Source organism: Phoca vitulina, unplaced genomic scaffold (genome assembly GCF_004348235.1).
Source record: "Phoca vitulina isolate PV1807 unplaced genomic scaffold, GSC_HSeal_1.0 scaffold28, whole genome shotgun sequence".
In the NCBI taxonomy this organism is placed as follows: Eukaryota; Metazoa; Chordata; class Mammalia; order Carnivora; family Phocidae; genus Phoca; species Phoca vitulina.
The window spans coordinates 12,060,125-12,076,326 of record NW_022589731.1 but is presented as its reverse complement, the minus strand read 5'-3'; the positions used below and the strand labels follow the sequence as shown (position 1 = coordinate 12,076,326).

Below are 16,202 nucleotides of genomic sequence, written 5' to 3'. Positions count from 1 at the left end.
GGTATTATTATTTTAGTTTTATAGATTAGAAAACTAATTTTCAAGGAAATTAAGTGGATTTTCCAAGATTATCCAATTACTATGTGGTGGAGTCAGGAGTCCAGCTTGGCTTTCTGACCCCAAGTTCTGTAGGAACAGATGACTAGGATATAGTTTTACAATGAGGGTTAAGGGGCACGTGGATTTGGGTTCTAGTCCCAGTACAGCCTTTGGGAAAGTTAATCAAGTTCTCGAAGTCTTCTTTTCCTTCCCTATAAGATAGGGATAACAGTAGGGTCATTTTGAGGATTTCATGGAATAATGCAAACACACTAGCAACGTGTTTATTCAATATCCACTGCGTATCAGCTCTTTATTACAGATTTAAGGCTGTTAAATACACAATCTCTTTACTAGCCTAGGTCTGGTGCAAATTAACCTCTGTTAATATGCCTGTTTTGCCGTAACTCCATAAGATCTTATGAACAGCCCAGTGAAATTATTTTAAAGCTAAACTGAAAGCACTCTGTTCCTATATCAAGTACATTCAACACAGCATCTATTACAAGGTCCTTCGGAATGGAGAGGCAGATTTTTGTAGTATTTTTTAGTATAAATGCTTTCTGTAATATAGAAAATGTAAATTCACATAATCCTCTTTAAAACATTTGAGCAATTTATATTAAGAATCGGAAAAATGTTCATATCTTTTGACTAAGTAATTATGCTTCTGGGAAATTATTTAAAATATATAAAAAGCCATTATACACACACAAGCACACACACAAAGATGTTTATCACAGAAGTATCCAAAATAGTAAAAATAACCAAAATGTCTAGCAACAAGTATATCATTTAGAGTTCCTTAGTTGCAAAGAACAGACGGCAATTTTGACTGTCTCTAGCAAAAGAGAACATTGGAAAGATTGGGTAGTTCTTCAAATCAATGACATCAGGAAGGATGGGAACCAGGGTAACTCCAGGGACTTCCATATAATGGTCACATGGATAGTCTTTCTTTGGGGTACTGTGTTAGAATGACCCAGCTTCAGTCACCTTCTGCTTATCAACCAAACTTTGAGTGGGGTGACACCATGCTTAAGACTCTCTAAGCAGATGATATGGAGGTCATATCTAACTGGCCTGGCTTGGGTCATCTGCTTGCCCCTTGCTGAGATAAAATGCAGAATGAAAACACTGTGATCAGCAGTCTCATCCAGATCCCACACAAAGGGCGAGTGGCATTCATTTCCTGAAAGGAAAGAATGATGCTGAGCAGGAAGAACAACAGATGTCTACTACTGTGGCAGAATGACCAAATAAATTATTATATATCAATTGGAGAGTATTTTATTATCTTAGAAGTGACAATTACAGACACGACATAAAATGTTTAAAAAGTAATTTAAAGAAAAACACAAGATATTCAAATACGTGCGTGGGTGTACTACTGTACGAAGGAGAAAGAGATATTGGAAAAACATTGGAAGGAAATTTACCAAGGTCCTTGTGAATGGCTATGTTTTCTGAATGATCTGGGCCCACCATAGGGCTAGACCAATTACGAGGGAAGGAGGAGCATTAACCTATTCAGTCTGATAAACCAAATCATGTCATAGGACTTGAACCAAAACAAAGCCAAAAGTCAAGGGCTGAGAACAGGTTGGAGCTGAGGAAGCTGGAGGGTCAGTGGTTTTGGTCTGATCAGTACTGAGCTGCCCAGACTTCCCTCTTTGGGGTGCCTCAATCTGAGGAGAAGGCACACATTTGAAGGAGACAGTTGGGGAGAAGGAAAGTGGGTGATTTCTCTGCCACCTCCTTCTTTCAAAGTTCTTATGATGATTTAAAAATTTTATGTGAGTGAGAATGAATAAAAAACACATCTTAGTCTTAAATTGTTGACTCATTCTATTTATTTTTTCTTAAATATCTACTGTGGTGGTACCTCTATTAGCTCAGTGAAGGAAGCTTTATGTTTGGAATGTGAGAAGTATATTATACTCAACTTTTGTCAATATTTCTGAATTGTAAAATTTTACTTGTTTGACTTACAAGTTACCTAGCTTTATCAGAATCTCAAAATGCAATCTCTCTATTCTTCTATAACTTAATGATCCAGGAGGAGATTTTGCTTATGCTTAAAAGTAATGACTTCACAATTGTTTCTCTTGTATGTTCAGTAATCTGTTTGTTTTCATAACTCCCCAAAGATTCAGGGATGAAAACATTGCCTAGAGCTTTCTTTAAAATTTCTACAATTTTTCCCTTGATAATATGAGGACAAGGAAACTGTGAATAAGAAATTACTTTTCTTAAAGAGAAGGGCCTCTTTGCAAAACAAAGTAAAAAATAGGGGGCTTCAGAATTTCCTATACCTGGTTGGGGATATAGCACCCTCTTTCATGTCTATAAAATAATAATAATAATAATTTTAAAAAAGACATTTGTCATGCAAAGAAACTTCAAAGTTTCTGGGAGGGGAAAAATACTGAGGAGAGAAAATATTCATGATTATAGGTTTTCAAGGACCTTGAAAAAGTAGTAAAAAAAAAAATACATACATATTATATATATATTATATATATATAATATACTATTTTCTAACTGTTGATATTCATATTTTGAAAAATACATTCTGTAGGGCAGGAAAAAAAGAAAACAACCCTGTATTTTGCAGAAAGATTACCAGCCTCACTGTGCAGAACTATTTAACACTTTCATGAGGAAAGGATGCACCATAAGTCAAATGAGCTACTAAAGTCATATCATAAAACTTCCTTTGATTTAAAACTGTATCCTCTATTCTTTGAAATGTCCTTCAGCCACAGAAGATTTTTTCTTTTAAAAAAATCTTCCAGAATGTAAAGAGAATATCAAGAAATACAGGTTATGGGAGAGGAAGGAAGCCTGAATATGCACAGAGTTCTTTGCGGGGCTGAGAACATCTTGGGAAGAACCACATACTTTAATCTTCAACGCTGTCATCTTTTCGTGATGAAAGCTTAAAATCTTAAAATCCAAACCAAAAGGTTCCAAGGAAAATTAATTTGTTAAATTAGAAGGAAAAAAAAAAAACCACAGCTTGTCACTTGAAATAATGAATGCCATAATTCAGTTCTTACGTGATTTGTCTTAGACTTGAATATGCAAATATACCCATCGGGTTTTGAATTGGGCTTTTACGCTTGCAGAGCTCTCCTCTCTAAAAAGGAATGGGAAAAATATAAGACAGCCCTTTTTTCTCCCCCTTGCACAACCAATGGTACACAAACCTGCATATGGAAGCACTACATTAAACAAGTCCATAACGGCTCTGGTTACCCTCATAAAATCTGCCCTAGGACCTCATTCTTCCCCTGTCACTGCATGAACACTCAGGCAGGCCCCCGACTTTTCTGGATGCTCTTAGGTAATAAAAAGAAGTCTCTTATCACTTTAAGCTACCAAACACAGTCTTGGTTTAATAATTAAAATATCCAGTCCCAATATATAAATGCTTTTAAATGAAATAACGTTATATTCTCAATTTAAAAGGAACATTTCCTTCCATCCCCCAGCTCGGGCCAGTGGCAAGGGAGAACCTGCAATTGCAGAAGGGGGGCAAACTTCTGGTCTGGTTTCCCGCCCAGGGGTTCTGCTCCTCTCCCGCTCATCTTGCTGGAGTCCCCAGGGTTAGAGGACAAGGAGGAAGAAGAGATAAGGGGAGCGGGGAAGTTCTTACTTGCCAGATATCCTGGTGGTGATTTAGTATATGAGTTTTCTAAGACTCAGCATGTGTTTAAAACTGACTGCTTTTGGGGTGTTTATGGGGCAGAGGTTGTCATTTATAGAGACATCCCCAACCCCCATCACTGGGGATCTTTTTGTGTCATTCTCTCCACAGGATGAATGAATCCCAATTGGTTGGTTACTTCTCCTTCAGCTCCAAAGCGACCCCCATCTTCTCAGTAGCTCTGTGTTCCTTCTCCAGGGGCACCTCTCAGACAAGACTTACGGTGACCCCCACAAGGCTGTCCAGTGCGGGTAATCTTGACTCCACCATCAAAGCAGCCAGCCCAACTGTCTCTCCCCCTTTAGCCTGAGAGTCAGAGTCCTGAGGACTATGCCCCCCAGCAACAGTTTTCCCATAGCAGGTTCTTGAAGTGGTTTTGTGGAGGGCCCTTTCCAACCACGCATAAAGGGATAGACAGACCTCCCCTAGGCTATCTCCACTGGGGGAGGGGCAGGGTTCATTCATAGCAAACCAACTCCCCTCTCCAAAAATGCTCTCTTCCTGATTTCCAACTTCCACCCTTATATACTCTTATCATGGGTGAATTACTTAAGGGTTTTTCCCCCTCTCCTCTCCCCAACCCCCCCAACACCTTTTTTAAAATCCTGTATGGTGGTCTGCCATTCATGTCTTCAGTTGACAAAAACTCCTATTTTAATATATCAATGTTCACAAGAATGTTCTAGTTCAATCCTAAGATTTCAAAGAAATAAAGATATATGTCAGGTATTGGATGCTCCAGATTTTAATAAAAGTTACAGGTCCTCAGTATAACCCAAAGGTAATACAAATGTGAGTCATTATAAATTCAAGAATGCAAAAGAAAAATATCAGAAAGGCAATGCCCACAAGTTACTTACGGTTCTGTTACTGTCCTATTAAGCAAATCAGTATCAAAGAAAATATGTTGGGAACATGTTCGCTGCAGAAATTATTTACTTTTATCAAACAGTCATTGTTTTCACGCCTGTTCGTCTTAACACTATATTTGCTGCCTCCCCAGAGACAGCCTAGTCAATTACATGGTCTTCCTTTCACATGTCAAGGCCAAGAGTAAACTGTTCCAAACACAATGCAACAGCCTGTTTCTTTTGAAGCAAATAAAATAGGGCCATCATTTTCAATCTTGTCTTTTTTTTTTTGCCTGAAATGTGACAGGATAAGAATTAGCTAAAGAGAGAAGCATGAAGAAACATTTTCTTCCAACAGGCTGAACGGCACTATCTTAATAATACACTTCCTGATCGGTAAGCAGTGAATTCTTTTGTTTACTAAAATACCTCAATCAATTTTTCTTTTAATGACTTTCATTGCCACTACCTACATAGCGCTGAAGGACATTTCTGTCTTGAATCGTATCTTTCCTCATGTTCTTTATTGTTCAGAACAAGCACGCATCGTGATCATGTGATCTTCCTTATTAGCTGTAACTGAAGCTTAACGGATATAATTAATGGATTATTGCAACCCTCTCTTTAGTTCCTCGGTTCCTTTTATTCTTAAAGAGATGAATTCTAATAGTGGTATTATCAGATTCTAAATACAGTAGAGACAGATTAGAAGTATGAAATGCCCCTTATGACTTACCATGTGGCTTACTGTAGTAACAGAATAAATGTCTGTCCGGAGGGATATTGTTAGATTTCTAGCACTTCCCCCTTGACTATCCTTGGAAACTAGAAATCTCAGTTCCAATATCCTCCTAAGCCCCATCCTCGCTGTCTGAGATTGGCTAGTCACTTATTCTCTCAATAATGTCATCTGTAAAATTACCCCAGCAAGAATTGTCCAGCCTAGATAATTTCTTAAGTCAATTATCCTCCTCCAAACTTTAACCTTTGAGGCTATACTGTATTCCTAACATTTACCTAGGGCTTAAAAAAAAATGTCTGGTACAATTATGGGTAATTTTTATCTTATTTCTTTCTTTATCTACTATTTTCTCAGGTTTCTATAATGAACAGGAATTATAATTATAATAAGAAGAAAGTTATTTAAAAAGAACAAAAGAAAAAAATTAAAAATTAACAAAAATACATTTGGGGGTCTTATCTACCCCCAAGCTTCACCCAATTATATTTTAAAATTCAAAACAGGGACACTTGGCTGGCTTAGTGCATGGAGCATCCAACTCTTGATCTTTGGGTCATGAGTTCAAGCCCCATGTTGGGTGTAGAGATTACTTTAAAAATTAATGAATGAAAAAAAAAAATTCAAAACAACTTGATGTGTAGAGATTACCAAGCTATATTTGAGAAATCTAATCACAAGAGTCCAGATGTAGCATTGTATCAGACTTTAATAACATTTGTAGAAAGTCTGCATGTGGAAAAAGCAAATGAGCAAAAAAAAGAGAAAGAAAAAATAAGACAAATCACATGCTATCCCAGTTCCTGGTGCACCAGACTGATCAGCAGACCTGGGCTCAACTCAGTTTGATTTAACCAACATATATTGAGTCCAAGGCATTGTGAAATGAAGAGGAATGGGGAGATGATGGTACAATAGAAGGGATAGATATTGAAACAACTCCCAAACTAGTCAGACTGGCAAGTGTGCTAAAGAGAGGCAGGCATGAGACCCTGGAAAATACTAGTTATTCTGACTGGGGAGATCAAAGGCCTGGTATGCTCTGCTAAGGGGTTTATATTCTAGGGTGGTCTGTGTGCTGTGTTCTTGAACAAATTATTTAGCCTCTCTGGCCATCTGTTTTTTCAGATGAAAACTAAAAAAACTGTATTTCTAAATTTCTAATCACATCGGCTGTCAACTTCCAGGAGTCCATGATTTTATAGTGTGACAATGATGAGGTTCCTTTAGCTCTTCCTTTACCTTCTTGCTCTAGTTCCCAGATCACTCACTGCTGTTGTCAGGCTCTGTAACTAAGTCCGACTCTGGGGTTATAGCTCTTCCTCTCTTCGCATTTCTTCCTGACTAAGTAAACTACGGACGCACCCAAGTTGCAGATAGAAAACCCAGTGTTTGACCTGGGTGTGTACAATCAAGCAAATTTGGTTCAGAGCTCCCCTTTCTTCATTATTTCTCTTTAAGGCGTATTGATTAAATGTGAGGTGGGGCAGGAGGGAAATTTAAAAACTTGTTAGATTAGCTGTTTTTATAATTAACTGGCTTTGGCTGTCATTCTAATTTAAAGACATGCAGAGTGCTCATACTTTCTTTTTAGTCATAGTGATTTTTCAAGTTTCTGTGAATTTTACACATTAACCTTGAAGCCACATGCTTTTCTGACATTCTTTGAATTCCTTAAATAGATCTAGGGGGTTGGATTCAGGGCTGGCTTTTATTAGCATTACACTCTCAGGAAATCACAGCCACTTTGCTTTCTTTTTTAAAGAGCATTATTATGGATTCATTCAAAGGGGAAAAGCACGTAGCCTGCATTTGATGATCCACTCAAATACCAGGACAAGTTATATATGTATATGAAGCCATCTTCCTGTTCTTTATTAAAACACATGTGAAAGTAATGTTTTAATTTATTCATCCATTTAATTAAAAAAAAATATTTATTGAGCTCCTGCTAGGTGAAAGGCAAAACATCATTAAACAAAATGACCCATCCTTTACTGTGAATTTATTTTTTTTCTTGTGACATTAAAATGATTCAGCCCTTTAAAACTTCTCCAGAAACTGCAGGGGCAAGAAGCTGTTGGATGAATCCTAAAGCTGAAAGGACAATTGACTAGAATGTAAAAGAGAAAAGGAAGCTTGAGCAGGATTTTTCAACTTTAGAGCTATTGACATCCGGGGCTGGATAATTTTTTGTTGGGGGGACTGTTCGGCGCTTTGTAGGATGTTTATCAGCATCCCTGGTCTCCACCTACTAGATGCCAGTAGCAGCCCCTCACCCACCCCCCACCCCAGTTGTGACACCCCAAAGTGTCTCCAAACATTGCCACTGTTGCCTGGAGTCCAATTCACTCCTGGTTAAGAACCACTGAGCTAGAATGATTCTGATCATGTGCTACTCACAAAAGTTTATTCCTTTTGCTTCTTAGAGATGATAGCAAAACCCATGCACCTCCATCTGTATCCATTTAGATTTCACATAGAACAAATTCCATTCCTGCACGGCTCACTCTGCCATCAGGAGGTAATAATAATGGGTGCACCTTAATGAAAGGGACTGAAAAGGTGGCTACTGGCCGGAAGTCAGGATTAGAACTTAGTTTTCCTGAATGGGGGTGAATTTGTATTAATATAGCCACACTGTCTGGTGCAGTCTCTCTCATGACGGATGTGGTAGGAGTGGTATGGGGGACTGCAATGTGGTGCCCCCAGGAACTTGAAGCTACAAATGTCTTGGGAGTAAAATTCAGAAATTAGTATTTTTATGTATTGAGTGGAAATGTGCAAAGAAACTTCAAGGAGTGGTTGTCACACTTGTAGTGTGTATAGAGATCGCCTAGTAGCTTGTTGACAATACAGATTCTTGGGCCCCGCGGGCAGAGATTCTGATGTAGCCGCTGTAGGGAAGGCCTGAGTATCTGCATTTTTAAGACACATTCAAATGATCCTGATGCATATGGTCCCTGAACTTGTCTTTGGAAGACAGTGCCTTGAAGATGAAAAATAGCTGCCAGGTGTTGACTATGATCTGATTGGAATCATTGCCATGTGTTAAGAAAGGATGAATTCATCAGTAAGGGCAGAAAGGCAAAGTCAACTATAGTCATGTCAAGGAAGGAGAGTCCCTGGGCAAAGTGGATAGTGCCCATCTAAAGTCCAAAGGAGAGGATGACCCTGCCCAAGGACTCAGCTTGTCCCTCCCTTAAGTCAACTGGTGTCCCTGTTGTGGAGAAGGATGTTCTACGGCATCTTGGCCTAAAGTCATTAAACATTGAAAATGTGTAACTAGCTCTTCTTGCCTTCCCTGGGGTATGTCCTATGGCAACTCTCCTTGCTGTAAATTAATAAATGGATATTCTGATTGCATATATATCAGTCTGTGAGCCTGGGTAATGAGTCCTTCCCATAGAAATGGTTCTATTCTCAGCATACTGACAAATCTCAGTTTCTAAGGCTGGAGTCAGAACTTGAGCTGTGGTAAATTAACAAAGGTAAGACCAGTGGTGTGTTGGTAAATTTTTGACAGCTCTCCAGAAAAAGAAAAAAAGAAAAAACCAACAACCTGGATTTGTAGCATTGGCCTATCTCCATGGTGCAAATACACTTCCACCATGGCCAATTTCAAGCTACTGGCCCAGTGTCAGTCTCTCTGGAGTGAGGAGACAGCACACATTATGAAGTATTGTTGCATATATATACAAGCAACGTGAATAAACTCAAGGTATAGGTAGTAAAATAATTATGAAGGGAAGAGTGTGGAGTAATTATTACCTTTGTTTTAAATTTATTTAATATTATTACAAGTTCATTTATATAACTTAATTTTAAACAATGACTGGTTGAAACAACCAATTTACAAGATTCCTGAAGGTTTAACAGTTGGCCCTCATGAGCTGGTATAGGCCAGCTCCAGCATACCACTGGAAGACCAATCTGTGTGGACTAGTTTGGATGAACAGATCACCTTCCCTGGATGACCCCTCTGTTTCAAATGTGCATATTCTTTAGAGTTTCTATGTGGACACAAAACAGGGTCAATCTTACTACCCTCTTGAGCTTAAAAATCACCAACCCAGGCCCATTAATCTCTTAGATGTGTCTAATCCTTTTAAAGTGTACAAAGAGGGGCGCCTGGGTGGCTCAGTCGTTAAGTGTCTGCCTTCAGCTCAGGTCATGATCCCAGAGTCCTGGGATCGAGCCCGGCATTGGGCTCCCTGCTTGGCGGGAAGCCTGCTTCTCCCTCTCCCACTCCCCCTGCTTGTGTTCCCTCTCTCGCTATGTCTCTCTCTGTCAAATAAATAAATAAAGTCTTAAAAAAAAAAAGTGTACAAAGAGCTGTCACACACATAATTTCAAATGATTTTTGTAACCACCTCGTGAACAGAATATAATGGATGTCTCCCTCATTTTACAAATGAAGAAACTAAACAGAGAACAGCTTCATTATTTGCTCACACCTAACCAGCTAGTCTACGGAAGAGCAGAGAAGCAAGGAAACTACCATTTATTAAATGTCAGCCTTAGACCAGACATCAACCTCTTGTTTAATCCTCTAATCAAACCTATAATGTAGACATTATTGAGCAGATTTTAAATATGAGAAAAATCGAACTCAGTGAGATTATGTAACTATTCAAGGTCACATCCCTGGTAAGTCTAAGTCAGGATCAACTAAACAGTACTTCTCAAACTCTACCGTACATCAGAATGCCACAGGAGTCTGCTAAAATACAGATTTTACAGCCCACACTGAGGGATTCTGATTCAGTAGATTTAGGGTCAGACCCAAGATTTTGTATTTCTAACAAGCTCCTTGGGTAGGTACCCATGATGCCAGGCTGGTCCACTGTTGGAATAGCCCTAAGCTGTACCATGCAGCCTTATTAAGTGCTTCCTAGGAACCTGGGTGTCCTGACTCCTAATCCTGTCCTCTGTCCACTGCAATACATTGCACTAGTTTCTTCTAACCTCTAAACTAGCCAAAGGATGATACTGTATATATATTTGTAAATGTTTATTACATATAATAAATTAATGTTCTCATTTATAATAATTAATGTATATTTTCTTCTAATCAATTGACAAACACAGTGGTGCTGAGCTTTTGTATAGACTGATATTATCTGGAAAATTCAGTGGTCATGAAAACTGTTATATGAAAATATTTTAGAACCCTCCCATGGGGCTTTATTATTAAGGTTCTGGACAGACCTAGAAACAAGAAATTTTAAGTCAAAATTTGTCATCAATAGTCCATGTAGGAAAAAAATCACATGTGTTGCAGAACCTCTGGAATCATCCATCGCAAAATAAGCTCCTCCAACTTGCATTTTCAAATTTCAGTTTTGCTTCGGGGAAAACTGACTTCTTACTCCACTGATATTTATACTTGGGAGATCTGCACTAAAGCAATACTTCACGATAACATTAATTATAATATTTACAAGACATCTTTCCATGAGGCTCTCCAATAACTGCTGTCATGTAATCTTTCTCTCAGTGTGAGCTCAAGAAAGAGACGGGATCATCAACTCCACCTTTGAGATGACAAGCCTGCCGTCCTACACAGACCTTAGGCGTCTCGCTGAAGGTCATTCACAGATTTAGCAGTCAAGAGAGAATCAGAACGTAGGCCTCAGGAATCCTAGCTCAGGATAGCCCCTTATACAACCACTCTTTCATTTAACAAATGAAAAGTGTCTGCACAGAGGGTCGGGGGGAGGAAGGGTGAACGCTGAACAGGGAGACTCAAGCCAACCAGCTTGGTTACTTGGTAACAGCTTTGGTGAAAGGACAGGAGAGAAGGAGTCAAACTCTTGTCTAAAATTAAACTATTGGTTTGAACCACTCATTTCTCTTTACTTCCCATTACCACAGAAAAATATGAGTTGGCATTTATTCTTTATAGCTTATCAAATCTGACCTGGGAGAACCTATTACAGCTTCTGAAAATGGATGTTTTATTAAAATAGCTTCGGTTCAAAGTGTCATATTTGTACATGAACAGTTGGGAGGCAATTCAAATAATAGGGGACCCATGAATGCGTACTCAATTAAGATTATAATTTAATTATCTTCTATTGTAATAGATGATTGGGGGAAGTCTATTTCAGTTTTTGCCCCACCCCCACTATTCTTCCCTTTGCCATCCTCTTAAAATACCAAGTATCCCCGGTGAGCATTCATTTTGCCCCCTGCTCAAGGGTGGTGCATCAACTCACTGTATCTCCCCAGAATGTTCATTTCACGGATGACTGAAAATAGTGACAGTGTTCTACCCCTTCCAAATGATGAGCGGCTATATGAGTTGAGGAACTTGGATTCTTTTTATGGTTCAGATCTCCATTATTATTAGAAAGCATGAATCACATCCAGAGAGTTCTAAAGTCCAGACTTTATATTGGTGGGAAGTCTCCCTATGTATCAGGCGCCTAGGCCAGTCCCTGTGGGCCCAGGAAGAGGCTGGACGCACATCCACGGGTGCAGCATTGGGTCTGAATTTGGGAGGAGGTGGAGATTTCAGGCTGTAGTGAAAATCTCTCTTAATTCTGCTCCCTCCTTTCTTCCCCTTGACACTAAATTAGTTCAGTCTGCTCTCATACCTAAAACATGCCACGTGCCTTATACATTCAGGGACCACCATCAGCACTCAAAATGTGAATTGTTCTTGCTATTGCTTTGCAGTCTTTTAGGACCATCAAGTTTCTCTTCCTCCTAATCAAATTTCCTCTGCTCCAACACAGATGTCTTCAGGTTTCTACCCTGCTTAGAAACCTTCAGTGGCTCTCTACTAGTTCCATGAATGTTTCTCAAAGTGCATTAGAATCACCTGGGTGGCTTTTTATACACCTGTACATTATCAGGCTTCACCTGAAACCTAGTGTATCAGACCCTTTAGGAGCTGGGCCTGAGAATTGCATGAGAACAAGCTCGACAGGTGTCTCATCCACTCTATTAATAGTGTGAGGCTTACTGACCAGCAGGATGGTGTCCATATGCCTTTGCATGACTTTTATTACCCCTTAAAATTGGGCTCCACTGTCTTTACAGTCTCGCCTCCTGCCACACGGAATCACTGATAGTCCTTATCAGAAAAAAACTGTGAAAGACTTTGAAATGAGAAAAAAAAAAAATCGGGGGCATCTTGTCTAGCATACCCTGTGGGTTAGTCATGCCTCTCATTGTCATTGAGCTCTTTTACAACTCTGCCTGCTTTATAAAATTGATAATGATGCATGGAAATGCACCAGAATCATGTCTAGTGGAATATAGCTGATTCACTCTGTGGATAAACCCGTTTTGCATCTACTTGTAAGCTCACTTCAGCATTCCTCATTGCCTACTGCGTGGTTCTTTGAGTTCTCCTTTGAACCAGTTGTAACATCTTACTGGTTCCCTCATTAATTAATAAATTTAAAAAATTTTGACATGTGTTCATTTCATATTTGCATGAGGTCATGATTTTACCTTTAAAAGAATTATCCTTTAAGACCCTAAACATGCTGTGGTATCTCCCGTGTCTCTGTGGTGGTGGTATGGTTTCCTCTGCCTCCTGCCTGCCATACCCACCAGTTTCTCCAGTGATGTCCCTCTTACCCTTCAAGGCTCCACAAAAGTTGTCAAGCATCAGCTTCTCTATCAAACTTCAAGCCCAACCCATTCATCCATCCATCCCCAACTGGGCAACTGAGTCTCAGTGCCCTTCTGCTCCTTGTTCCCACCTTGTTTGAGCATTTCTCACATCAGATTCCAGGTGATACTTGTAGGAACTGCTCAAAGCCTGAGGGCACAATTATGACCACTTCTCTACTCAACCCCTTCCGGATTTCAGTTTCCTTATCTATAAAATGGGGATGATAACAGCACTGACTTCACAGGGCCATTGTCTGGGTTAAATGAGTTGATCCATGAAAACGCTTAGAGAAGCTACCTGGTATATGGTCAGTTTTGAATAAATGTTAGCTATCACCATTTTTTATTATATTTTTCTAATTAATTGCTTTGGATCCCCCTTGTCTTAGGTGGCAGAAACTGCTAGCTATCCACAAAATCTGCTTCCTGGGGCTCTATTTCTCAGCCCCCGTTCTAGTTAGGTATGATCCGAAATGGTATATGCACATTTCATGTCTGGCCCATAAAAATTCCCATCTGTGCTCCTCCAAGCCAGTCTCTTTCATGTGGACTGGAGTAGAGACTTCAATGACCGGAATAACCTTGGAAACCAAATGTTAAAAATGGCAGATGTGCTATCAGCCAGGTTCCTGAATGACTGCCTGAAGCAGCACTCGCCCTTCCTCTCTCCCTCGTCAACACCCCAGAAAGTGCAGTCCATTCCTCTGTAAGGCTTCCTTCTCCCAAGACCTTTTAGGCTTTGCTGAGCACAAAGATGGGTCCTTTTTCTTCCAATGCCAAATGGAAACGGAGGCTACCTAGACCGCCATTTCCACAAGAGGTCACAGTCCCTTTCATGATGCCTTTTTACTAGTCTGCTCATGCCTTTTCCAGCCTAGAGGAAAGCACACATGCAATGGGTTTCTACAGGACGAGAGCCCTCTCTATTGGGGCCAACCTTAGCCAAGGATGTTTCACTTGTTCCAAAGTTACAGCTGTTCGTGATTAGCTCTTGCAGTTCATGAACAGAGCCAGGGGCATATGGGCTCCAAGTGTGGATCTCATTTCAGTGTCTGCTACCTTACAGAACCAGATGTACTGGGCTCCCTTATCTGGGTGACCTTTACCCACCACCCTTTACCCAAAGAGTGAGGCAGATTTTTGAATCCCAGAAAATACAAAGATCTCTTTACACTTTTCTTGAAGCCTGCTCATGTACATAAGGAAGAGTAGCCATTTACCTGGCTTGTCCTTGAACCAAGCGATCTTCATCCTGGGATGGTCGAGAAGCTGGAGTTTTGGGTTCAGCCTTCAGTGAGCACCGCAGTTGGATGCTGTCTTGACCAGCACCCTTTGACATCATTACTATTCTGTCTTCTTTCTACAGTGAATACTTCAGCAATAGAAGCAATGCATAGCATTTGGAGAAGAAAACACAATTACTATGTTTACAGGGGCCCAGAGAGGGTAGCAATTCCTGGACACCCTTACTGGTTTTTGCTCCATACCCACTCCCTTCTGATAACTGTGAGGACTGGATGTGATTATACAGTAAAGCGCTTCGATCAGCCCTTGGCACATGGTGAACCCTCAGAAGATGTCACCTTCTGTCATAATCGTGGGAGGAGAGACATGACCTGCAGTCCTTCTCTTTAGCACTGTCAGAGTAAGAATACGGACCACTGTGCAGGGTACATTCTCAAGAGTCTGTGTAGGGATAAATGTCTCAGCCTTAAGGGCTTCCTCTAGTCCCTGCAATAGGTCCTTGTGAACTTCTGCCAAGTTATTTCAGAGCAGTTACCAAAGCGGGGGTAGATTCTTTCTGTCAGCCAGCCTGACTTCCACATATATTTCTTCCCCCATCTTCCCTTCAGGGGACCCTGCCCACGCGTGCTCGTCACCACCCCACCCCACCCCCGCCCGAAGCTGTGAGCGTTGGGGAGAGGAGAGAAGACTGCAGTTTTGCCAACCCTTGGCAGGAATCTTTCTATCTTATTTTGTTTAGAGGACAGCTTCCACCAGGCCCTTCAGCTGTGCAAAGATATCGGCATAAAGCATTGTCTCCACAATTACGAGCCAGTCTAGTCAGCACGGTCTTCATCAGAATGAGGTTTCTTTCCAAGAGGTAAAGAAGCAACTCTATTACTATTGGCAATGACTGTGTGTGTGTGTGTGTGTGTGTATGTGATGGAGAGACAGAGGCAGGCAGGTGTGAGGGGTAGGGAGGGGATAACTGAGTGTTCTCTGCAATGATTACAGAAAATTTAAGCCCCTTTCACGATCCAGTTCTAGACCTAAACACCGTGTTACGAAAAGTCAGGCTTTCTGTGTTTTGTTTTTTTCTTTCCCCCTCTGTGAGCATTTTATTTCCTCATTCTGCTGGGCAGTTACTTAGAGAGCACTTTCCAGAAAGGATGATACAGCACAGTAAATGGCCCAAGGGACTGCTCTGTTCAAACCTAAATCAAAAGTCATTATCACTGTCTGATGGCCATTTGGCAGTCTCGGGAGAAGGGAGTTCACAGCAGCAGCTACCCACCTCCTCGGCTCCCGACAGCTCCGGCCCGCCGGCCAGGTCAGGACTGACCCGGTCCCGTGCAACCGGCCTCCCATCCCTGTGGCCGACTCAGGCACCACCTGCCAACCACGGAGAGCCACAGCTCCAGAGACCACGTGGTCTGAAGGGGACCCGAGGCCTGACATGCCCAGGCCGGGACAGTGAGCTGGAAGAGCTAGATATCTAGGAACAGAAGATCGCCTTGTCATCACACATATTTGGCCCTCAAAATGTCTACTTTAAATCTTTTTTAGATACATCCCTAGGTAAGAACAAGTGAACAAATACCCTTGCTCTCTTCATACCTAATACAATTAAAATAAACTTATCAACACAGTATGGACCATAAATGATATATAATTATCTGGAGTAACAGGTCTGATATCTATGAACTGAGTTTAAATTATCAGCTTATGAAGACTTGCAGTGAACGAGGGGGACAGGAGAGAGAGTGTACAAATAGCTACATTTTTAAGCAAATATAAATGTTGGTGAGTGCTAGAAGGGAGTTAACAGGGTACAGAGAGTGAGAGGAAGGGGGGGCCTCACTTGACCCTGGGCGAGGAGACATCTGGGCTGAGTCTGAAGGACGGGAAGGAGGCAGCTTTGCGAAGAGGTGGGACAGCAGGTGTAAGGACTTGGAGGCAGGAACGGGTTTGGTCCATTAAGGACCAGAGAAAAGGCCCCGGGGTG

General features: G+C 40.8%; 1 protein-coding gene across 1 annotated transcript in view; it reads right to left on the bottom strand.

Annotated features, from left to right (window-relative positions):
• The window catches only part of ATRNL1 (attractin like 1), an 839,540-nt gene extending 825,213 nt beyond the window's left edge, over positions 1-14,327 (bottom strand). Inside the window, exon 1 of the mRNA XM_032423422.1 lies at positions 14,194-14,327. Coding sequence (XP_032279313.1) covers positions 14,194-14,315 — 122 coding nt within the window. The 5' untranslated portion in view covers positions 14,316-14,327. The remainder of the gene's footprint in view (positions 1-14,193) is intronic.
• Between the last annotated feature and the right edge of the window lie 1,875 nt (positions 14,328-16,202).